The 22,164-nt window shown below is 38.2% G+C and overlaps 1 protein-coding gene across 2 annotated transcripts in view; it reads right to left on the bottom strand.

Annotated features, from left to right (window-relative positions):
* The window catches only part of PEPD (peptidase D), a 140,262-nt gene that overhangs the window by 105,433 nt on the left and 12,665 nt on the right, over positions 1 to 22,164 (bottom strand). For both annotated transcript variants that reach the window (XM_074840155.1, XM_074840156.1), the window contains 4 exons: positions 11,915 to 11,978; positions 9,797 to 9,844; positions 8,048 to 8,109; positions 1,251 to 1,295 (listed from right to left, as the gene is read on the bottom strand). In XM_074840155.1, the coding sequence (XP_074696256.1) occupies positions 1,251 to 1,295; positions 8,048 to 8,109; positions 9,797 to 9,844; positions 11,915 to 11,978 (219 nt within the window). The remainder of the gene's footprint in view (positions 1 to 1,250; positions 1,296 to 8,047; positions 8,110 to 9,796; positions 9,845 to 11,914; positions 11,979 to 22,164) is intronic.

Genomic DNA, 22,164 nt, shown 5'->3' with positions numbered 1-22,164 from the left:
GTGTCAGAGGCTGAAAGTTCCCAACGTCTTAAACAACAGAAAAACCCCATGCCCTACACCAAACCAACCAACCAGAACTCAGGAGCAGCCACCTCTGCAGGAAAATAAGACTTTATGAAGAACTTCTAACTTGACTTTTCTATTATTTCTGTAAGCAATCTCCAGGTCCATCCATGACTCAGTGGTGCAACAATGTCTAAGCAGTTTCCCTTCTTCCCACTTTGCTTTTACAACCTTTTTGTCATGCCAAGCAATGAAAATGGCTGTAACAACAGAAACGTGACCTATTAAAAGTTCTACACGTGCTGAAATCACATTGATCTTCAAAAAACATCTCCACAGTTTTCAAGCTGGCAATTAGATGTAGATGAAAACAGTAGAATGTTCTCAGCATATGTGCTAATAATAAACACTAAAAATAATAGTATGCAGTAGCACATAATACAATAAGCTACAACAGTGGTAGTCAGAGTGTACACTTTTCTCTTTGTATTTTAAGATTTTGAGCTTATCTGTCTTAACTAAGGATTTGCTTCATTTCTAGATTAATACACTGAAAAAGCTTAGATAATTCATGAACAAAAATCCACTACATTGTTTCTTCAGTTAATTTCCTAAATGGAAAACTAGAAAGCCCTAGTTATGAAGCAATCCTGAGGACAAAGTCAGCAATGCTGACCAGAAGAGGAAAACTGGCAAAATGCAGTAGCTTTGCAAGCTACTAATGCACTTAGTCACGCTCTCTAATTTTGTCTATTCTAGATAGGCTACAGCAGAATTCCCCTAGAATTACAAAGTATAGTTACATGAATAATAATTCAACAAAATTAATGCTGTTAAAATAAATCCTAGAGAAGTAATAACACCTTATTAAATATTACCTGTTCAGACACAGTTTTCATCTACCTTTGATTTTCATTGCTAGAATATGAATTATCCTCAGTTCTTTTCCTATCCATACAAATTCACATTTACACAAATGTGACTTAACTCCTAACACATTTTATAAAAATGTATATCCAGACACAATGCTTAAGAAAAGCTACATAAATTCTTCGCTTTTCAATGCTGTTAACTAGCCCTGTTTTTACTTTTGTACATTATTTCCACCCTGTAACGTGAAACCAGCTTAAAATTAGAACTGCTATAGAGAAGTAGGAGGCTTCTGCTGAGGGAATCTCTCTGAAGCAGTGGTACAGATCACAAGCACGTTCAACAGTACTCAAAGAGAAGTATTTTATGCTACTCACCATTCTGCAATTTCAGGATGAAGGATTTTGTTGTTCACATTAAATCTATAAAAAATCAAAATATACAAATATTAAAAAACAGCCAGACACACAAGAGCAGGTACTACATATTTACTTTTTTTTTTTCCCCAAACTGTGTCTTCTCTGAGGATGTGACAACCTCTGAATTCCAACACAATATTTGCTTTCACTATACATCAGTATAGATCCCAGTGAGGAGAATGCACGCACTCATCTTAAACGTGCAAAGTATTTAATTTTGAAATACATGCGACTAAACCAGATACGTAATTTTAAGAATGTGGAGAAACTAGAGTAACAGCATGTTCAAGACATGTTTATTAAACTTCTTTTGACAAAGATAAAATGTTTTCACTGTTACAAGTGTGGGTTGGAGGAGATGGACCTCCAGAGGTCCCTTCCAAATTGTTCTGTGATTTTAACTTTGCTCCTCAAACACCCTTCAATGAAATTAAACACAGTGAATTGCTAATTTCAGCCTTTGCTTTACGCCTTCCCATTTTTATGTGCACTGAATGTGACATGTGATAAACAAGCTTGCTTAGAGGACTTTGAAAAGGAAAACAACCTCTCTTTGTCTTTTCTGATCTACAGAAGAAGCAAAGCAAAAGCTTACATCTCACCTTGGCTTCAAACACTTAACCATTTTTGTGTTTATTTTCTACATTAGCAATTCATGTATTCTTGGAACTATTTTGGGGCTCTCTAAACAACAACTCTAAACAATAACATTACAGTGACCAATAGAGTAAGAAGCTGAGTAATTAAGTGGAACACAAATGGATTTTCAAGCATTGTTCAAGGGGTTTTTTGCTTACAATTTCAATGCCTAAGGAGTGTTCTGCATCAAAGATATTTTTGTCTGACTCAGGACTGTTGGCTCTTCAGTTAGGGCATTTAAGAGAATTAAAATGCTCCAAGGCTCCCAACAGATCCTCAGAAGGATGTTATAAGGCAACAATTCATTTTCCCACATTTTTGAGGGAAATATTAAGTCTATTCCAGGTTATTAACCATTCTTTATACCTCAGAAGGGACCAACTAAAGCACAAATCCAATTAAAAAAATTATTTAGAAGTAACTTCTAATTGTACCAGGGTCTTCCTGCATCCTCAGATAGCAGAAAAAACCCCTATGTTTCTCTTTATCAAAACCATATACTCATAAGCTTAAAAAATCCTAACAAGGTGAAGGTTAATAGCTTTGTGTTCCTACTCCAAGATAGAAAACAACTTATCACAACATTGAACAAGGACAAGCTGTATGGTATTCAGTATTATGGGTATTAATTAGAAACCACTGGAAAAGCAACACAATACAAACAGCCACAAGTCATAGAACAATGCATCACTATAGAATAAAGTTGGTCACTCGGAAACAAGGAAGTCTCATAAAACCAGAGAAAAATGGCACTTTCTCAATCTAATTACTACCACCCCAACAGCTATTACCTATGTACACCAATGCAGAAATATACAAATGATACAGCAGAATCAATCTAAAAATTCTGAAAAACCAAAAGCCTGAGCTCCCTGTTTGGCTGGAAAGCATACCAACTGACACCACCACAGAAAACCAAGACACAGAAGAATTAAGCTGAAGCTGCAACAACAGATACAAGGACTTTCAATAATCGTCATCAGTATGTCAGACAGAAAACAGATCAATGAAGGCAAGTGTAAGCAGACACTGCAGCACTGCAGAAAGCTCCAACACCAGTTCTATGCTAATAAGACAAGTATAAACTATGGTTATTATGAAGTAACAAAAGAAAATAAAGGGCAGGGAAGGGCAGGTACAGAAGGCAGCTGACTTCAGACTCTGAAAATTCACATCTCTTCTCTCAAGAACCTGACAAGCTCACTTTAACCACAAGCATAAACAGATGAAACCAAAAGCAAATCAAATGAGCCAAACATGAACCTCACAAGACAGGATTGTCTCTCATCTTAGCATTAGAAAAAAAAAGGGAGGGAAAATATTGTACAGGGGCGTAGGCTTATAATAGCTCAGATAACGCTCTTTTAGAAAAGCAATACTATCCGCGAGATGTACCATCTCTGTTGCAGTCCCTGAATTTGCCTTTCCTGGCCCTAAAGGCTCTTCTTGAACTGTCCCTGTGCTGTCAGAAATGCAAGTCTTTCTTACTGGCTGGGACCACCTACTATGTGTCAGGTCCTCAAAATTCTAGTTGCTGTTAATTGGGAAGCTAATTAAAACCACAGAAAGGCAGTAGGATTGAAACAAGAGGGTGCTGGAGGATGGCAAAGAGGCAAGAGGTCATCAGCTAAATGACAGTTTTATCTCTCACCTGAAAGACAGGCTTTCTGATACAATGTCAAGTATAAAACAAGATCTTAGACCTCCAGAACACAGCATCAACTCAGATTTGGAAGAGAATCTGATCTATTGTATGCAGCTTTTTCAAGGAAGCCAACAATTAAGGATTGAACTGTCTCAACTCTGCTTAGCTCATGATAGCTGTGGGTCCTGTGCAAGTGGCTGGAGGGCCACCTGTTTATGATTGCTAGACTTATAAAGCTAATGACTCAAATTATGCTTCATTTTCGTCACCAACAAGGTAACTAAAAACCAAATCTTAAGTTACTGGTTAAATAACAAGCTCAAGGGGAAGAGCTTGTCATCACCATCAGGAGTACAAAAATGGTGTGTAATTCACATAATTTGTGCACATACATGACCTACCTAAAATCACCCTATCTTGTCCTCCCAGCAAAGTTTTGATCCTGCTAGGCAATAAACAACTTTTAAAAAACATGTACTGCCCTAATGATAAGAGGATCATATAGAGCAATCCAATTCTACATTTGCCTGCAATTTGCAAATTGACAATACATAGATGATGAGATATGTGGTCTTGAGGAAGAAAACAAATTGGTATTTTGCTACAGTTGCCATCTGTAACATATTAATGCTCCCATTTAATCAACACAGAACTAAGAAATACTACACTGAAAGGCATGTTCAAATTGATTTCATACTCAGTTGTCCTTTAACATGCAAGACAATTTCATTAGTTTAAAAAAAAAGCTAGAAATCGACACCTCCTGTATAATAACGTTGCACAATGAGACCCTTTTTTTGTCAGTTTAACGAATACATATGGTGATAAAAATCTAAAACATATTGACACACAATGTTAGAATCTTCTACTCTTCTTCAACACAGAGAGTCTGTCTCCTAATGATTGATATTGCTACACAATAGGGAAGAGGCCATTTAGATGGTTTTCATTGTCATAGAGAAAAGGAATTCACTGAAAAACTTTAAACGTTAGGTACAATTGCTTGAACTGTCCATCCTTTACATCAATCGATTGTGAGGATGAAAAAAACTCACAAGACAGCAAGCAAAGATTTATTCAACAGTGTTTTAAAGTGAATGACACAATATTGTTTATCCATACAGGTTCAAAATCCATTTTCTGTATGGTGAGTTACATCATCTCAAAGCATTTTTACAAGTGCTACATAACCGCCACATGATTAGATTTAAAAAATTCCTGCACATCCTCCAGTCTGAAAAATAGGTCCATGAATTAGAAAAAAAACCAAAATGGAACTAGCCTTTATTAGCAAGCAGAAAGATGTATTTCTAGAAAACAATGCATTTAGAACTGTTTTAGAAATCTGCCTTCTACAGGTAGGCCATCTGAAGCAGGTGAAAGCAAGTCACTTCTGTTGGATTTGTAACAGCTGTACACAAAGCTGACCTGAGGGGAGTCACCAGGAGCAACATTAGTAAATGCGCCAGGTCTCCTGCCTTAAGTCCCCATCCAGAATGCTCCCTCCACTGAACCATGGTACTACCCACCGCTGAGCAGGGTGACTTCACGAGTACCACCATTCTCCATTTTACAGACTGCAGCGACGTACAAGCTTTTTTTAGTACAACATACTTTGCTATATGAGAGAGCTATACATAAACTAATGAAAACCATGATATAATTCACTATTATGGGCTGTATTATAAGCATAAAAATCAAGTTTGATCATTGCTAGCAGGACAAAAATAACTTAGGGGTGATCTTCAGGGTGAGCATAGAAATAACCTATGACCACAGTAGTCATTTTGTCTCAAATGACTATTTATTACAGTGGAAAAATTAATCAAATAGTTTAGGTAATTATGTTCCAGAAGAAGTTCAAAAGGTTCAAAAAGTAAGGCAGGGAAGCAACATCATTAGGGCAAGAAAAAGGCAGCTTGTGACAGGAGCAGATGAACAGCCTGCAAAGAGAGCAAGATTCAGCTTTTTCAGGAAATGATACATTATTTCTATTATTATCCATTGCAAAAAAAAAAAAACAACCCAAAACAAATGACCAAATGCACCGGGGCACAGTCAGTCTAGGAGAAAAAAGACAAATGGGAGCAGGAGGAACACAGAAGTGCCTTAGCAAGCAAATACATCTTGGCCAGGTAGCCAGAAAATAGAAATAAACAAGAACCCAGGAATAAAATACAGCATCATAGCTAGGGCAGAGCCTGGCTGAGCGGAGGACAGAGTATGCCAACAAGGTGTAGTCATGGGCAGATGGGAGAGAGTGCAGTTTGAAGGAACACATTGCTTGGTATAAACCCCACGGTTTTAGTCCTCTTGGAAGAATTAATACATCCAAAATAAATGCATTTCTATAAAGGAAACATTTGATACAGGAGAGGCAGAGAAGCAGGAAAGCAGGAATGCTGAAATTGGTTTGTGTTGAAATTGGTCTGTGTCGAAAACAAATATAAAATGTATTGATTTATATCTGCAGTTACAAAAATCTGAGGAGAGCTGAGTTTAAGAGGAAGCTCATCCCCTCCTCCACACCCTCCATTAGCAGCGTCCACTCTCCGCATGCCTACCGCTGGCACACAGACCAAGAACACTCGTATGAGAGACATGACAGCCCCAGGAAGACAGAAGCAGGAGTCAGGGAGATCAAGGGAAGGCTGGAGTGACAACTGGTTTGAGGGCACGGTATCTGTCAGAAGAGGGGATCAGATCTTCAGCACATCCAACAACAAAATCAATGTGTGCTCTTCCATGCTGCAAGAATGGGAGGGGAAGACACCAACCAGATCTGTCAAAGGCAGCAAAATCAACAACTTGGTGCCTAGAGGTGTAGAGGGATGAGCATATACCGGATCTCAAAAGAGAAGTATCAGCTGAATAGCTGGAAATCGCCCCTAAAGAATGGAGAAGCACTCCTCCCAGAGCACACCAACAGCATGTTTACCACAAACCAGAAAGCCAGAGATAAAATATCATTAATCCCTTTAAGTGTTGCAGGAGACCTGCTATTAAAATCTCAAATCAAGTGCTAAATGGAGTGGCTTCCTAACAACGTTGACTAGTAACAGAACGTCTTACTAATTAAACTCTAGTGTTTAGTGAAATTCAGGGGGAAAAGGGCTTTTTGGTACTTCAAATAGACCTTTGTACATCATTCCCATAAAGAATTACCGTTGGAGTTAATAACTGTTTATATTTCATGTGGAACTGTCTCAGATAAAACTGGAGGTATTGCTCCACAGAGATTTTGGAGTCCACCTGTACCTGGAAAGCATAAGATAACTGAGTATCTACTTGGTCAAAGCAACAGAACATCATACTGCTGTAACAGCAGAAAGGACACCAGATATTCCTTATAAATGGCTTGCTTATATTCTGGAATAGTTTATATTTAACTTATCGTGCAGCAAAAGATGTCTAAATGTCTGCCACCTTGGTCCCCAATAAGTTTCCATTTAGGTTGTAGAGGAAAGAACAAAGTAATTACAGAATCAGATTCCAGATTTCAGTTCACATGACACAGAGAAAAGATGATCCCAGCAGAAAGCATGCTCTTGGACTATACAAATGAGTGAGTGCCCAGACTGAAAGCAAATTCTGTGCATTATGATCTTCACTGCAGAATTAATATGCTCGCGTCAGAGGAGGATGGAGAAAAATACAGCGGGGTGACTGGGAGTCAAGGATCATAAAAAAAAAGGCCACCTAGTCAACATCTCAGCATGAGTGTTTATTTTAACAGGCTTTTTAATGGGGGGGAGGGTGTTTCTTTTTTGCCATACACTTGAGCTAAAATGGAACATTATCTCATTTTAGGATACATAAAAGAGTAGACAGTTGTATTTCATTCAAAATTGAGGTCATCATCCTCACATCCCAGAGCAGGCTGTGATATATTTTTATTTACTGCCTTTTTAAAATACTTCATGCAGGAAAACATCTTCACCCCACTAGTAGCCAAACTTCATAAAAAGACAACATCAAGGGACACTAAAAGATCACATCTAGGCAGAAAAGTGATCTTTTGTTTTACTCCTGTAATGCGACATCTTTTCAGAAGATTGTGCATACCAGAAACCCTAGTATCTACCTTAATACTGTACCAGGAAGTCACTAAGAAAAAGAAGCTACTCTTAAAGATTAATTTTTCTGAAATCTGAAAACCAAATATTCCAATCCCAAAAGTGGAAATGGCAGTAAGGGGATAGATCTGTTTGGTTTTAGATACTTAAAGCAAACACAGAGAAAGAGAAACATTGGATGAACTTAAGTGCCAAAGAGATTTCAAAAAAACCCACCGCTGTATTTCAAGTCATTAGAAACATGTCAAACATTTTATTTCCAAAGAAATATCGATACATTTGATCTGCCATTCAACATCTTGTCATTAAGAAAAAACATCTTTTAATGTGAAATATAAAACTAATTCAACATAACCATGCAACAATTCATGTATAAAAAAAGCCTTGTCACTTACTGGCTGATTCCCTCAAATGAAGCTTCTTTGGAGACACTTCCGCTATCAGTATTAACACCACGCTGGAAGGGAAAAGATTAAAAGGACCATGATTCTGGACCAAACACAAGTATTTAAAATTTAAATCATGAGGAGAACCTGATTTCAGTAAGTTTTTAGGGAAACTTATACATAAGTTTACTTGCATCACTATGAATAAAAAACCCCAGACTGTGTTTGTTCAAATGCAGACCAATATAAGACATCATCGGCTTCATAGGAGACCAGCATAGAACTCAGGTTAGGATGTGCTTCTTAGGAAAATGGCAAGCTTTCATTTCTAATTCCGTTATGTCTTGAGAGGGAGCTAGGAGACCTATATATTAATAAAGGACAAGAGAATAATAAATGGGCAAGGTTTCTTCTAAAGTAATTTAATTTCAAAATAAATTATTATGCACTGCCTTGGCAATGCTTACTATTTAAATTTGCATGCTGCTCCCCTACAGCTTTCCATTCAAGCAAACAGCATAAGCAAGAGTATTTTGGCTGCTACACAGCAGATGAACACTTCTGACATGTGCCTGGGAAACCCTGTGGAGCAGCGTTACAGTTCTGTACCTGAAATGAGACCACAGGAGGAGAGGACCAAGTTTCCATTCAGCCAGCAGAAAGAGCAGTGCTCTTCCCTTCTCTCTCTATTTCTTCATGGCAGTGGTAGGAATGTGAAAGTATCACAGCTCCATTCCCTCAGCCAAAAATTAATGAAAATTCCTGATTACAACAGAATGTCACAGAGTGACAACTACTCAACAACACTATGTGCAGAAATGCACAGTAAGCACAAAATGGTCAAATATTCCCTTTCCCACCCATTTCTCTTAAAGACCATGAAAGAAAACTATAGGGTCATCTTTTATATGTGCATGTGTGTGTGTCTATACAAATATAAGTGGAAGAAAGACTGAAAACCATTTAAGGGCCTCTGTTCTTAACGGATAGAGAAATCAGATCTCATGCTGTGTAACTGCTTAAGGAGGGATCTTTTCTTAAGACTTCTGTCTGCCAACTGTCACAGGAAAACAAGAAATCCAGGAGCTGCCACTGCATTTGCTGTAAGGGAAAGCTCGGAGTCAGCAAATCATTTCTTATATAGATTGGAGACAAGAAATCAGATGCTTTTAATGGTGAAAAGTTTACAAAACATCTGTCAAGGAAAGCAGCTGGGGGAGAGGTGACTGGGAAGAAGAAACTTGCAGGCTTTACCTCCACTCATTCATCCTTCTTCTGGAGAAAAAAGCAAGCGCCATTCAAAATACTTGGCAGGCATTTGATAGCACTCCCTCCTCCCAGAATTTGTTCTTACCAGCCCACTCTGTGCAGAAAAAGTATTCCCTGAATCCCTGTGGGACTCCCACAGAAAGGCCCAAACATTCTCAGGACATGACCAGAGAAGCGTAAGAAAAAAAGGAGTTTGGAGTCATTGTACACAGGCTGGAGGATAGCATGGTCGACATTAGATAGGCTTGTCATATTTTACCAGAAAACAGGTAAAGCTTTTAGCAGAGAGAATACAGACTGGAAAGCCAGAGGTTACAAATCTTGAAATCATAGAGGGGCCAGCAGACTAGATGACTATACACAGATGGCCTCAGATTTGCCAAAGATAGGGAGGAAAAGATGGGGAATGACAGTTCAAAGAAATGCTGAATAAACTGATCTCCTTATTGATGAAAATGAGTAGTTATTATTCAGAAAAATATGACTCACCAAAGTAAGGAGCACAGCAGGTTTCTTCGAAGCCAAGACACTGGATATCTAAAAAGAAGTTTTAGATTGCTATTATTTTTCTTTTTTTCTTCCTCATAATCACATTGATACCAATTTCATCAACGTTTGCTGTATACAAAGTAAACAAGCTGCAAAGACAAAAACACTCCGATATCTTTCAGATATTGTAGTATTACCTGAGACATGCAACAAGAGTCAGTAGATCACAAAATGTTTAGACAGAAATGAAGTCCTTAAGCTGATGGTGTCTTTTAAAGACATAAATACCAACTATCACTTAAGATTAAGTCTATGATCATCACTTGGAAGACAGAGGAAATATGAGCCAAAAAAACATGATGTCACACACAAATAAGGAACAACAGGGTACTCTATCCTCAATGCACTACTGCATATAAAACACACATGCATTAATATTATTATGTTACAATGTAATAAATACTTAGTAATGAAGATTTACTGTTATTCTCACTGGGTCATCTTTTACTGACTAATACTTCTATTAGGCTCCTTCAGTATCTTTCAAACATTTACAAACTGAGAACAAAATCATTGGGCTTATAGACAACTGGGCTTTCAGAGTAGCTGCAGAAAGGTGGGTGCTGAATTACACATTTCTTGAGGCAATGAACAGATGACATAATTCCATGGAGCACAGTTCTACCAACTTTAAACCAGCTTAATAGCACACTAATAATATTAACAAAAGAAAGCATATGGCAGTGAAGTTTAAAAATACCAATTCCCAATTTTATGGTTTTTTTTTGCTCCCCATGAAATATCAGGATTACACACTTGAACAGGTTGGTCACCTGTTGACCTAAAACTATTCTGTAAATAAGGCCCCTAGTGTCCCAATTGTGGAAAACCAATTCCTTGGGAAACCAGGCAAAAGTTACAGAAAGAACCTTTGAAAATTGAACAGTTTCACTGCAAGCTTCAACAGCTTCTAACTTCAATACATATAGTCCAGGTGGAAAACAGCCTTTATGTTGGGACAGTTTACTGGTTCACATAAAGGGCTCTTTTTCCCATCAATAGGGTTTTTAAGCAGTGAGGAAACAGGAAACAGAACTGTAGTAAAGCCATTTGTTGATGGAAAGTGACCCAAAACAACTAAGGTGACCCAAAATAAATGTGATTTTTAAAAGTAAAACATATTATTTTCCACTTGCTATTTTCACCATCTGACAGATGAGTGTTGGAGCGCCTGCACTCTACACGACTCCAACTCACACACATCAAAAAGCAACCTCTCCACTGCCTCCTCCACCCCCAGCTACCAAAATACAGGATCAAACTTCACTTCATAGCTGGACTCATTATGAAAATGAAATGAAATATCCTCACAGCTGATGAAAGCAAAATTTTTGGTCTAGTGAGTCAGAGGTAGTACTCTGCAGGGACAGAAGTATCAGGGTCTTCCTTTTCAAGCTGCTCTCCATGAAAATCACCCACAGAGCTTGGCAGGAATACTGCCCTCACCCTGCTGAGCCTTCCTACCAAAGAAATCATAACTGGCCAGGTGCATAAGTATACAAACATCTGCTCAGAAATTAAATGAGAAACCTAACTAAGCAAGTCACACTTGCATTTAAAAATACGAATATATTTGCTTATTCAAATATTAGAATGATTTAACATAAACTAGGAGTAAGGCAGTCAGCCTTTCCTCACAGGCCTTTGGAGGCATAAAATAAATGTAGGCTCCCAAGTCAGAGCTAGGACATGCAACCTGCATGACAGGAATCTCCTCAAATCTCCAAGGCATTGCAAAAAACCTATTTAGCAACATGTTTCTGTTGGATAAAGATACATACTGACAGGTCTCATGATGCACAGAACATGTTTATGAGACTGCCTTGGATTAAGACCTTAATGTTCAGCTCAAAATGGTAGTCTTTTAAGAAAAAATAAAAATAAAAAAATTACAAGTGCTTTGTAAGAATGAAGGACACTTTCCATGAACTGGAGGGGTGGAAAGGTCCCACCAAGTCAGGAGACATCCAGTAAGCACAGGACTAAAATTAAGCAAAATCATTGCCACATATTGATTCTGTATTCACAGAAAAATACACAGACACACAGACAACTCACCTCATTCACATAGTAGACTTCATCCACAGCGTATTTTTTCTTGAAGAATTCAGGGGGATGAATCCTTTGGAAAACAACAAAAAAACCCATTTGGTTTTAGCTTTACTGTTATATTTAATAAGGCTACAGACAAAGAAGTAATGTCCTCTACCATCACAACAATAGAATCAGATATGAGGAATGTTTTAATAATCTTATCCTTGACTCCATTTCCCAAAATAGGAGATAACACAGAAAGTTGCCATGGCTACAAAAATCAGTGTGCTTTAATCCAGGCCATGCTTGATACTTAGATTTCATGGTCTCCTCCTGAATTAAAGGGGTTTTTTTGCCCATTCACTCTACACAAGACAGTTTTGTTAAAGATTTTTGCCATGCCATTTGTATACAACTTTCCAATTCACCAGACAATGGAAGGATGTGGAAATAGCAAAAGACTGGTTTGCCCTGTGTTATATTCAAAGAATGAACAAAACATTCATTTTCTACCCTGGTAACCCCTCTAATGTCAACACAAAGCAGACTGAGGGCTTTTAAGACATGGGCTCTGCTGCCTCTATTCCTCAGGACACTAGAGATCCACTCCTCTAACCCAACAAGGCGTGCAACTTTACATGTCCATGTCCAAAACTAAATCACTTCTGCTGTTTTCTCCCAATACCCAACCAGAGACTTTTCTCTAAACGCAAGAATGTGAAAGATCAGGGCAGATGCTGGTATGGATCAGTGCTCCAGGGCTCCCCCACCAGCCCCTGTACCAGGGGCTGTACCATTGTTCATTCCTTCACTTTATAGTAGTAGCCTCTGATGAGTCTCTATCCCCTTAAACTGAAATAAATATAACCAGTGTAATTCTGAAAATGTAATCGCAAAAGAAAAAAAGAAAAAAAACCCACCCAGCTTACATCCTTCCACAGAGTAAAGAGAACAGGAGGAAAAAAAATAGTTGGAAGAGCCAGAGTTTGGAGGATCCTATGCATTTTGCTTCCTGAGAGACAGCAGGAGAGCAAGAGGTGTGTGCAGGACCAAACCTTCAGCTGTTTAAACGTTAGACTACAGTTGTGGAAAGAATAAATTAGGCTGCAGACTGAAAAACTTTTCTAACCCTTGTGGTGAGGAACAGAAGTGGTGGGACAAACAGCTCAGAATCTTTAGGAGGCGCTCCATAACAAAGGCATGTGCTGTAGTTGCCCACAGTACCAGGTGGCTAGAGCTCTGATTTACGTCATTTTTTCAATCTTGTGCGCTCATTTTTCATTTTACATTCCTCTATGCTCCAAACAGTACTGGGCTGAGACACGAAAACGTTTATGGTGTTCTCAAGCAGTAAATCACAGATTTAAAAAAAAAATTATCTGTGAAAGTACTACTCAAAAGTAACACAAAAATATCTCATTATATGTTCCCTTTTGCAATGCTCCTTTTGTGGACTCTTCCCATCACTGTTCAAGATTTCAAAGCAATTATCATTTATCTTCTCTCCCTGGTTAATTTCATGTATAATTAAAAAAAATCACTATATTCTCTTATCCTTCTATATCCTGTATTTTATAGTTCCCTTACCTCCAACTTTTGCATACTCTTGTTTCTCCTGCAGGCATCTCCTTTTCCCCTCCTTCATTCCTCACACATTTGAAGTACTTTAATATTCCAGAAACATCAAGAACAGATTTAGCGCTTTCTGGTTTTGTTCTCTTTTACAGTTTCAACCAATTCATCTGGTATCAGAAGAATTCCAACTGTAAAACCAGCTAATTTATGGCCAACAGTAATTTATGGTAATATATGCTCTTTAGAGTAATACCTCCAAAGCACCATTTACAATTAGCTGCATTGTTTGAATTGAAGAACTGTTTCTTGTAAAGTAAATATTTCTTAAAAGTATGCCCACAAATGTGCTGGATTTTATTCACTTAATGCAGTTTAAGTAAGAGCAGGTTTCACTTCCCAACATGCCAATAAGAAAACTTCTGCCTTTTCACAAACTGTTTTTCAATTTTTTCTTTGTTGTTGTTAGTTGCCTCCTATAATTGTGTGGTCTACAGCACACTGCTGCTAATTTAGTCCTTTGGTTATGGTTAATATTAATCCATTATTGATTCCATTCCAGCTGTAATCCCTCCAACATCTCTTCTTATGTACACTATGACTCTTTTGAGGAACAAAAGTAGCTCATTATCCTTTCAAGGCTGAGGATTTTTTCTCTACTTTGAGAGAAAGAAAACAGCAGCTTCCCACAATCCTCCATCCTCTCTCTGTCATTAAACTACATCATCTTCCAGATACTTTGAACTCCATCACATCTAATGACAAGCTGCCACACTTCCCAGATGTGTACTTCCTTGCTTGTCTTGTTCTTGCTACCTTGCTCAGAAGTCAGCAAGACTTTTAGTACCAAGTAGAGAGCCAGACTTCTCAGCTTCCCTTTGAAGCACTCAAACCCCTGCCTCACTTCCCTTCTTCAGCCATTTAGCACCTCTGACTAGGTAGTAAAATAAATTCACATACACTTCCCACAAACTACCATCCCCTACTCATCCCACAGGAGCCACGATGCTTCAGTGATGAAGCCACTTCTCTCACTGGGAAGATTTCTGCAAAGACCTACCCTATTGCAGAACCATACACAGAGATCTACATTAGAGCAGAAAAACTCTGTGCTGTCACTTATAGAAGGCAAAACAAAAGCTCAGGGAAAAAGAGGAGCAAAGATGATCCTCTTTGAGACCTTTCCATATCCTCTCCAGTCTCTCAGGTTTTTTCCCAGTTCAGCGGGGATCTATGAAAGATTATTATACACCAACATTGTAGTTACTGTAAAAAAGTACCAGTGCCAAGTTCCTTAGCAGATACAGGGCTCAGTATTCATTTTTATCCAATTTAAATGCAAAACAGGCTAAAGTCTAGCACTGAACATCACTGTCACAGGGAATGGTACTTTCCACAGAATGCTCACTTGCATCATGAAAATCAGAAGTTACATTCAGTTATCATAATTTCAAGTACATCTGCTACTTCACAAAGATGAGGAATACTCTCTACAAATTACTCTCAGGCAGGTAGAATAAGTTAATTGGTTACAATTTTTAGGTTTGGCTTTGTCTTTTGTAATGCTGCTATGGGCTGCCAGTTTCAAAATTCTGATTAATCACTGCAGAGACTGCACACAAAAAACCCCACAGCAAGTCATAAATTAATTAGAAGGATTACCCAAGTGGAAGATAGGATACCAAATATTATTGAATCATGTCTCTCCTTGCCTATCAAAAACCCAAACCAAACAAAAAACAATATTCCCCCCCCTTTTTTGTAAACAGATGTGAACAGAAGCAATGGCCTAATTTTTACAGGGCGGGGGGGGGGGGCAGGAGGAGAAATGTGCAAAAATATTTAGATTCCCTGGCAACATAATTTAGCAAAAATCTACAGAGAGTAATGTACTTTAGCCCTTAAAAGGCTTAATATCCTTTTCTTTTAGTTTTAGAACTCCAGCCAAGCAAAAACCAGTGTTTGTTAGAAATGTCAATAGTTAGCTTCCAGAATAGTAGGAGTCATCATTTATCTTATAACCGAAATAAGCAACTCCAGACTCCTGGAACGTTATCATGCCCAAGTACACATGCCCAAGTGGCTAGGCAAAAATCTGGCATCTCATAGTTTATGGCCATTAGAAAGAAAACATAAGAGTTCAGCACCTTACTTACAAGAGTACAGTCCTCATTTTTTGTCACCAAAGGATCCCTTAAACAAGACTCCGTCTCTAGTTCACCACTTAGAATTCATCACAATTTCCAGTCCAGTCAAAAAGCTTGAGTTATTTTGGGTTAAACATCAAAGCTGTTTAAATTCTGCTGATGCTTCCTACATAACTCTTCCCTCTTCCATGTTCTTCTATCCAATCTAGTTCACCTATTTGGTTTCTTACGCTCGAGGTTTTCATAGCAACTGGGAAACACTGAAGATGATCTAAAGATGTGAAGGTACATCTTAAAGAGAAGACTCAAATTCTGATACACTGACTCATTTTAACAGCTAAGGTTTTATTAAAGCACCAAATATTGAAGATTCACCTTTCAACCATGACAAGTGACAACTTTATTATAAACAAAATTCTACTGAGGTAACAATGGGAAAAAGAGGAAGAGGAGCAGCAGTAATACTATAAAAATACAGAACCAAAGAATCATCTAAGTTGGAAAAGACCTTGAAGATCATCCAGTCCAACCATTAACCTAACACTGACAGTTCTCAACTACACCATATCCCTCAGCGCTATGTCAGCCCGACTCTTAAACACCTCCAGGGATGGGGACTCCACCACTGCCCTGGGCAGCCCATTCCAACGCCCAACAACCCCTTCTGGAAAGAAATACTTCCTAACATCTAGTCTAAACCTTCCCTGGTGCAACTGGAGGCCATTACCTCTTGTCCTATCGCTTGTTACTTGGTTAAAGAGACTCATCCCCAGCTCTCTGCAACCTCCTTTCAGGTAGTTGTAGAGGGCGATGAGGTCTCCCCTCAGCCTCCTCTTCTCCAAACTAAACAATGTGAATGTTAAGTTAATACAATGTGAAATTAGTACAATGTGAAATGTTAAGTTAGACAGTAAAGTAATACCCCACAATAGCTAGATCTCATTTCTCTTATACATCGATCAAACACGAAAACCACCAGCAAAAGAGTAAGGGAGCGTAGTATTAAAAACTAGTAACCAGGAATCCCAGCCAGCCCATCAGCTTAGTGAAAACTTCCAAGTTTAGAATAAATTTTTCAATTTTGTTTAACTGAATTCACAGTGGTACATGATGGCATGTTTAAAAACCAAGATGCTTCACCAAATCACAACCTAATCACGCCAGTGCAGATTTTGCCACCAACTTTGACAGACCACAGTATTACAACTGGCTCCACTTCAATGAGATCCTTCAAACAGCAATGTTAATACTGACACCTCTGTTTATCCATCAGTAAGATGAACAGCTCTGACAGCCAATCTATAAATACACCAAAAAATATATTTTGAAGCTTTTATATAGTTGGACAAAATTCAAACCTTTTTTCTTTTTTGCAATATTTTATTAACCATGTTGTGTTTCCACTTTAAACCCAATAAAAACTTGGTCTCATTGTCTAAAACCATTTTAAAGCTGTTGTTCATTACATTGCACAAGAATTCATAACAGCAAATCTTAAGAGATTTGTACAAATTTGACATTACCGTAAGAATTCCATTAAGCAACATTTCTTTGTATTCTCAAGGACTCTGGAGCAATAGCCTTGTAATACCAACATGGTAAGAGAGTGTTCCTAGTTTTCAGAACTGTATTCAGAAGAGAGGTACAAATGAGATGGATCTAAATCACAAATGCCAAAGAAAAACTGAGAACAGAATTTGTAACAGCTGATAGCTATTCCTGAAACAATCGCATCTAAGCCAACTGCTAATATATTTACAACCTAATTGCTGATATACATTCATATGTATATGGTTTCATTTGTATCTAAAAGTTCTTCCAGACAATCTTCAATATATGTAACAACTTTTTCCTACTGGTTGTTTTGTATTCACATTTTTTAATGCTTCTAGGACAGATTTTTGGTTTTCAGTTTTTACAGTGGATCAGCTCTAAAATGAAATGTGGCTTTTCTTGAAGTAGTCCAACTTCGCTTTTCTTGAGCATTTCAGTTGGAGTTCCTAATTCAAGATTACTTATCTTACTGCATAGCCTAGAATGTAACACTATTCCTGTTGGAAAAAAATATTCTTAATGGTATGTTCATTACAAAAATTTGAAATTGAGACTGATTTCAAAACATTTTCTACACATTCTACTTTTTTTTTTTTAACTAAACGATTACAGACACACACTCAAACAGATATGTACATATACACATCAGAAATGACCTGAGCACCTTTAGCAGAGCAAGTCAACACCAGGAGGTCTCAAGTTTCCTGAAGTGTGGCAAGTTGACTGCATTGTCTCCTCTAAAAGTTGCATAGGATTCCTCCCTCTCCACAACACAGATTAATCAAAAAGCTTTAGCTTTCTGCACCCTGTTAACACCAAGAAGCCACAGCATCACTGCTCTGCATCAGCCAGCTCTGCACCAGTCTGCTAACAGACGTTCAGTCTAAGTCCACTGAATTGCAAGGTCCTTCCATAGGGCTATCTTAATTTCAGTGCTACTTTTACACACCTTACATTTCGTAACATATCTGTAAGTGATTCGCAGATTATAAAAGCCAGGAGAGATCAGAATAAGCACATGTATTTCATTTTTAGTTTGACTTCTAGATGCTTTCATTTTAAGACATCTGATATTGTTATATGTCCTGCTGTGAGATTCTGCTAACAGCATCCTCTCACTCTTCCCTACTCAAATTCTTAAAGCAGCCTCAGCTCTTCTAAAATATTTGGATAAAAACATGACCTTTAAGAGCTACTTAACTTTCTCTAGGTTTATTGCTGGAATAGAAACTAGTTCATCACCATCACTTTGTGATGCTTCACATATTTTTTGTTTCTCTCAAATACAGAATGAAAATACTTTATACATTTACCTCAATAACCACGCAGAAATGGCAGTTGGACCATTCTCATCTACTAGCAGAAGCCGTTTGAATTGTAACTGCCAGTTTTGTTTTCTCTCACATGTTGTTCTTTGCCTTAAGCTTGTCCTGTCGTCCACCCAGGATCATTCAGAACTCCCCATTAGCTAAGTTCTCTTGTGATCAGCTTGTCAGAATAGGCAGACACATGAGAACCATTAGCACACTTTAAAGCATTATAGGTTTTATGTTCATATGTTCACTTACACATTACAAAAAAACCAGTTCTTCATTTCTGTTGCTTTACACCTACACAATTTATAACAAACTTTTAATATTAAGATTTGAACAGTTTTACAGAATTCCTTAAGTCTTCACATCTGGCCTTGTTTGTGTTTTGAAGCTATTCTGAAAGAAGGGTGCCTTCCTGCTTTGTTACATATAAAATAAAAGCAACAGGTGTATGCTAACATAAGCTCCAATGTGAGATAACCATTCTCCTGCAAAATAAAATACTAAGTTAATACCACATAGCACAGACAACAAAGCAGTATTCCTGGCTGTCTGACCACACATGCTATCAACTAACATATATTAGGACCAAATAATGAGAATCACCTGCAATTTCTAAGCACTGAATCTGGCTTTAGGCAAAAAAAACCCCATCAGCATTAATTTAATGTATTTTTTTAAAGGATCAGTAAGAATCTCTAAATGAAAGTCAACAATCATTTTGTGGATCTCTTGGGAGAAGGAGAGGAGGAAGACAGCAAGTACTGACATGAAGCAAGACATGCCATACTAAAGACTATCTCTTGCAATTAAAAATACAGATCCACAGGTCTTGTCCACTACTTACTCTCTTTCAGATCCACAGCTCCTGGCAGTTACCAGAAAGTGATGTTTTTACAAGCAGTAATTAAAAGTAAGAATTAACATAGTTGAAACAATAAAAGAATAGGCAAATATCAAAGACACAAAATCACAAAATCAGAAGAGGAAGATTCTTGATGCAGTGAGACAGAAAAACTAAAACTAGCAAACTTCACAGTAAAGCTTTCTGCTTTACGGGGATACAATGTTATTGCTTTCTCCATTTCACCCTAACTTCCACATTCCGAGCAACAGATATAAAACACCACTTGATGGCAAATTCACCTTGTCTTGAGAAAATAGCCTCTACTAAGCAAAATAAATGCCTACATTAGCCTGCACATAGTGCCTGTGTGTGGCACTGTGGCATGCACACACTTACTGCCAGCAAGTCATAAGTTACATTACATTTTTCCTCACTTACATGAGGGGAAATACATGCACAAGTTGTAAATTGGACAAGTGTAGCCTTCAGCAGTTGAAGTTCTACACAGTCAACAAGTCATTTCTCAGGACTTGCTGGAATAAGCTTACAGCAGAGTAAAAGTTTCAGTGGGACTGCATACAAAGAATAAGAACGTTGGCAAAAATTAAAGCAGATGAACACAAATACATCAGCAAAGCACACAGAGCTGAAGGTGGAAAAGGGATACAAAAGCAATATTTTAACACTGTCAGAGATTCACCAATAAACTCCTTCCTCATTACAATATCATCAAGTTAACAGATGGCAAAGCATTAACCAAACAAGAGGGTGTCGAGAAATGCTAGGAAGAACAACACAGGAGGCTTCACAAGATACCAGCAGATGTTCCTGACTTTGTCCAAAAAATGCAATCACCTATATATCCAAAAGGAATTTCACAATCTCAAACAAGAAGATTAAAAGCCATCAAGCTAGATATAAAACAAAACTGTACTAATGGGCTTGATGGTATCACAGGCAGCCTCCAGCAACGTTTTGACTACCCCAATGTTACTCCCTTTCCACATTTCTCTAGATTTCTGTTTTATCCTTTGAAAGACAGAAGTCCCTGCATACACATAAACTCAGACTCCTTGCTCCTTTTGATACAGTCCAGAGTAAGATGGATTTTGAGAAAATAACAGAATTTAAAAGAAATTGTACTGAAGATGAAGACTGAAAGTTGATGTGAGTGGTAAGCAGGGCAGTAACTGAAGCCATGTCTCCCAGAGGGCCAGAACAGTAGAGTCCACATGCATGATGCTAGACACAGGATGCTGGGTATATGACACTGGACTTCCAGTGCTACACACAGATTATGCACTTGTTGGACTTATGAAATCAGAAGGTATTAAGGAGACGTTCACTGTTCTTCTTAATAAAAGCCAAGCTCTGAACTACCTATTCCATCTACTTCAAATATACAGTCTCACTGTTCCTGCTCAGCTATTCCCATCACAGGCATTCCCCAAAGATGAAAAGTTCTTTAGGCTTTCTATAAATTCTACCTCAAGAGGTAGTGCCTCAATTAGACATTTAAGAGATACCATCAAGAGCTACCCAAAAAAAGAAAAACACAGAAAACTTGCAATTGGTAACCTTTATTTCTCTCTGCAAATAAAATTCTTCATTGGAGAGAGGGCTCTATATTAGCACAGAAAAAACTGTAACAAAGGAAATGTTTATACACTGAAATCCCTTAAAGATTTCTTGTAACATAAGACTGCTGACAAATACTCATAGATCTCTTCCCAAAAAAAGAGCACAAAAAGAATTACAATGGTTAAGAGGGTAAGTATAATTTCTAGGTCACTATAGAATAAGAGTGTTCTGCTCAAACAGTGGTCTCAATTCATGCTATTTAATTGAGAAAGTTACATACTGAATCTGTCAATAGCAGACGTTCTGCTTTTACTTTGGAAAAATGCCTATATTGGGGGGGGCGGGGGACCGAGCAATATTTTATGTCCCACACATAAAAGCACTGTAGCAAGCTCGGGAATGTGTGCAGCATGTCCCACAGCTCCCATATGAATCAGTAATAGCATGAAAGAAAGCAGTACTGATGTTTACAGCAGCATTAAGATGACCTGAACAGCTTTAAGAAGGGGATGATAACATTCCCATCTTACAGCTTGTAAAGAAAACTAAACCACAAACAAATCAAAGGAACTTGCCACAACAACTCATTGGGCACAAAGAAAAGGCAGAACCCCCCATGCAAACAGTGTCTGATCCACTATGCCATGTTGCCCCTGCAAGACAAAGAAGTATCTGGCATCCCCCAGGACTAGGGTCAAGGCCACATGCACCGACACCCAGAGCTCCAGCAAGTACACAGGCAAAAGGGTACATAGCAAGTAAAACACAATCTGCCTGGTTTCACTCACATTTAGCTTTTAAGCATTGATATTGATTATACTTTTCCCTATCCTATTTTTACAAAACAGCTGGGGTTTTTTTTTCCTCTTCGTATGTTTCACAACAGAGACAACACTTTCAGAGTCCTTCCTGAGCATACAGACACAGCACAAGTCACAGGGAATAAAAAACCTAAAGAAAACAGTTATCATCAAGAGCTGAGAACATAGAATTTTAGAAGTGCAAGAATAGAGGCACCACTGTAGGTATTCCACTTGAGAGTTGTTTCAGTGAAGTGCCTTCTCAAATCCAGGCCGACAAGAAGCAGAGAGCTCTGCACTCATACTGGGCAGCTGCAGAGCAGAAGGCAGCATGGAGGTGCAGAGCCTCGTCGGAACACTGTTGGAAAACCCCGCGGGCAGTTCTTTCACTGCAGCTTACCTTCCTACCACCAGCAGCTGTGTCCTTGGAGGAAAAACACATGGCACACCCGATCAAAAG

Source organism: Strix aluco, chromosome 14, assembly GCF_031877795.1.
Source record: "Strix aluco isolate bStrAlu1 chromosome 14, bStrAlu1.hap1, whole genome shotgun sequence".
Lineage (NCBI taxonomy): Eukaryota > Metazoa > Chordata > Aves > Strigiformes > Strigidae > Strix > Strix aluco.
The sequence above is the reverse complement of the archived record's forward strand: the minus strand, read 5'-3'. Positions and strand labels throughout refer to the sequence as shown.